A 3,897-nucleotide genomic window follows, 5' to 3' on the forward strand; every position below is an offset into this window, starting at 1 on the left:
GGCACCTAAAGACTAAACTATTGCTCGGTTGATACTGCAACTCAGTAGAGTGATGGGGAGAAAGTTTTGGAATGCATAGGTGACTCATTCACTGACATCACCCCACCCAATAATTTTGTGCAGCAAAAAAACTGACACTGTTGTACTTTTTACAACAGCGCGACTGCCGGAAGGTTAACAATGTGGAATTGTCAATTTATTAACAAAATATTCCATCTTATTTATGAAATTATTGAGAAATATGATTTCTTGCTTAATAAAATATAATTGATTATTTTAAACGAGAATGAACAGTTGATATTACTTCAATAAACCTGTATCAGCTACCATCTATAGAAGGCATTGACAAGACAGAGGATCGGCAACGTTGTTCTACTATCTTTTTTCTCTGCCATTATAACGTTGACTCACTATAATGGAAATTCGATGAGCGCTACTATTAAAAAATTATTTTGTTCCCGGGCTGAGAATAATTTTTGAATAGTAGCGCTCATCGAATTTCCATCCAGCTGTTTACCCTGATGTCAGTATTTGTAGTAGCAGAAGTCTTCGTGGTGTTATACAGTATTTAATTGGGATTCTCGTTTAATAAAAAATTATTAATTCATTAGCATTTGATTAAATGCCATTATAACGTGGACCTCACTAAAGTTGTACATAATCCTGCAAATATTGTGATCTACATCAATTGAGAAATAATGTAATTTAATATAATCTGAACTCTTGTTGGACACAGCAGTGGTGTGATAATGGCGGACATCCAGCATTTGGCTCTGCCTGTGATGATGGTGGTCATTTTGTTTGGCTCAATTATGTTGGCACCAGTGGATGCCATACAACGCCCTCAAACTGCAAGACGTCGCACTGATGGACGCACTCAGACTGCAGGACGTCCCAGCTCTACTGCAGCAGTAAGTTGAATTTGAGTGATTTTCTGATTTACGTGATGAGATCGTACGTTTTCATGTAATAATTACTGTTTTTGGATCAAATTGTCTTCTTTTCCTTTAGGGCTACTCTTGAATATAAATGAAAATAGAAATCTTGAGCTGCGTTTACACCAAAGTTATTAACAAAATGAATAAAAATGTTGTCCTTGGTTATAATATATAATGTAATAATTTGTGCGTTGCACCTCTGCTCACTATAGCAGCCCAGTCACTGTTACCAACTTCATTTTGATTTTGCTGCACTGGTGCTCCATATAACCTACTAAGTATTTTGCGTTGCCATGTTGCAAATCTGGAGTGCAGAAAAATTTTTCCCGCACTAGAGCGGAAAAGTGATTCTTTGCGTTCTGTAATCAGTGCAGCAATGGCCACTTTTCAACATAACTGTAGGAAAAAATAATTGTAGGACTGAGAAATTGAATAAATAAATATAAACTATAAATTCAGTCTTTCATCACAATTTTTCTATGTTTTTACACTCCAGAGCAAAGCTCGGTCCCCCGATATTTAAATAATTCACTATGAAGAGATAGCAGACCTCGTGTGTCTCCAGCGTTATTGTCCTGTCACCAGCTGGCTCAGATCGTTGAATAGTAGACTTGAGATGCGCGTGAACACTAGCGTCAGGTGATCAATTCTCATAACGGCAAGAAAAGTTGTGTCAGTGCGTCACACCAGATTTTTAAAATTTTTTAGTCAACACATGTTTCGTCGACATAATGCCATTATCAAGTGATTGGAAATAATGAATAAAATTATTACATAATTAAATGAATACTATTGCAAGTTTCTTATTTTTAATCATATAGAATAGAATAGAACTTTATTAACATAATTCAGATAATACAAAAAAGAGAAAAAGGAAAACTCATTAACAAAATCTGGTGTGGTGCACTCACACAACTTTCCTTGCCTTTATGAAAATTTATCAACTGACACTAGTGTTCCCGCGCATCTCAAGTCTACTTTTCTAAGATCTGAGCCAGCTGGTGACAGGACAATAACGCTAGATATACACGAGGTCTGCTATCTCTTCATAGTGAATGATTTAATAGAATCAACAGTTTGCAATTGACTAATCTTATTTTCTCGAATTTCGTGCTTATTTTCAGTTTTAGGTGAAAATGTTACTGAACATCAATTGTAGAGATTTTTATGCTCAATCTTTCCCACTCGTTTAAATTGTATCTGAATCCTGATAATTGGGAATCTAAAACCAAACTTTGCATAGATGGTGCAGTGCTCCTGAATTTTTTACAGATATGAGACTTGTGGCAATTGATAGAGCTTATCAATGACTTTTCTAGGTATGAATTTGATCAAAATCGTTGGAGCCGTTTTTGAGAAATTGCGTAAAACCCTTTTTTATGACAACATTTTCGCCATTTTAGCCGCCATCTTGAATTGCATTTGATCGAAAATGTTCGTGTCGGATCCTTTAATTTGGAGATGAGATATCGTGTACACAGACGCACATACACTCATATACACACACACACACTCACACATACAGACCAATACCCAAAAACCACTGTTTTGGACTCAGGGGACCTTGAAACGTATAGAAATTTGGAAATTTGGGTACCTTAATTTTTTTCGGAAAGCAATACTTTCCTTACCTATGGTAATAGGGCAAGGAAAGTAAAAAACACCTCGTTTGAAAAATGAATTCAAAATAACATAATATATGTTCTCTTTCGACAAAGTTAAAAAGTTCTCTAGGCTTGGCCGAAGCCGTCAGCCGGGTTTATAGTTTACAGTCCTTAAAATGTAAAGACACAACACCATGCTCACACACAAAATGCTCAGAATGCTCACACATTCTCACTATGACACTAATCAAGTTCAATATGGGTGTCAATGTGGCTGGACTGATCAAAGACAAATAAAAACTTTAATAACTAATTTGAAATGACACTTATAATAAATGTTTCATAATAATTTATAATAAATAAATAAATGACACAATAAATCTATCAACGACTCTATTGTTCACGAATCAAAAATTGAATTCCCTTATCAACTCTTTTCTATAAGCCCAAGCCTCTCTCAAAAACACGACCAGACTCTGCCAACATTTACCGTTTAAGTAATCTATCACTGCTTCTCTTTTCATTGAATTTCTTTTCAGCCATTTCATCCTTATCTCTAACAGTATAGAGCAGCTACCGATAAAATGAAAGATATCCTCTGTTTCTCTGCTGTTACACATTGAACAAATACCAATAGAGAAATCTCTTCTTCTCTATGTGGGCTATGATTTAATGAAAATAATCCCCCTCTGGCTTTAAATATAAATGATATAACGTTGCGCCTATTCTCATCATTGATATAATCTATCGTATTATCAATTTTGACAGCTGCGTACACCTTATGGAACTGGGAACGCTCTCGTCTTTCTAGCCATTTATTTTGAAAATTTGTTTTCATTTTTTCAGTGCCCGCTCCCATGTTGACTCCCACCCCTGTCTGAAATTCACCGCTTTCCAGTTGCGCGCTGTTATCGGCAATTCGATATCAATATCACTCAATATCCTCGTCCATTCCGAGTACCATCCACACGTTTCTTCTAAACAGTACTTCGCAATCATTTTATTTTTAATCATATGTTTGTACATCCATATGGTTTTATTAACCGAGTGAAATGAGGTCCAAGGTTCAAGCCGACGGTTTTGCATTTCTCTTTATTTATATTTCAAGTTGAAAATGACCTATGGTATTAAAAGTTTTTATATCGTTCTTATTTGAATCAAGTAGCCCATATAAGCGGAGTGACTCTTTATTTATGTTAATATGTTGCGCATTTACGGCGAAACGCAGCAATAGATTCTCATGAAATTTGACGGGTATGTTCCTTTTTCATTTTCGCGTCGACATATACATATGGTTTTTTGAAATTTTGCATTTTAAGGATAATACAAAAGGAAAAGGAGACTCCTTCGAACGC

At 35.5% G+C, this 3,897-nt stretch overlaps 1 protein-coding gene across 2 annotated transcripts in view; it reads left to right on the forward strand.

The window, feature by feature from the left end:
• The first annotated feature begins 544 nt into the window (after positions 1-544).
• LOC111055095 overlaps positions 545-3,897 on the forward strand; it is a 52,266-nt gene continuing 48,913 nt past the window's right edge. The window contains exon 1 of one of the 2 annotated variants that reach the window (XM_039435244.1): positions 545-911. In XM_039435244.1, the coding sequence (XP_039291178.1) occupies positions 750-911 (162 nt within the window). In that variant the 5' untranslated portion in view covers positions 545-749. The remainder of the gene's footprint in view (positions 912-3,897) is intronic. The other variant, XM_039435245.1, reaches the window with a different exon arrangement.

This window comes from Nilaparvata lugens, chromosome 9, assembly GCF_014356525.2.
Source record: "Nilaparvata lugens isolate BPH chromosome 9, ASM1435652v1, whole genome shotgun sequence".
Lineage (NCBI taxonomy): Eukaryota > Metazoa > Arthropoda > Insecta > Hemiptera > Delphacidae > Nilaparvata > Nilaparvata lugens.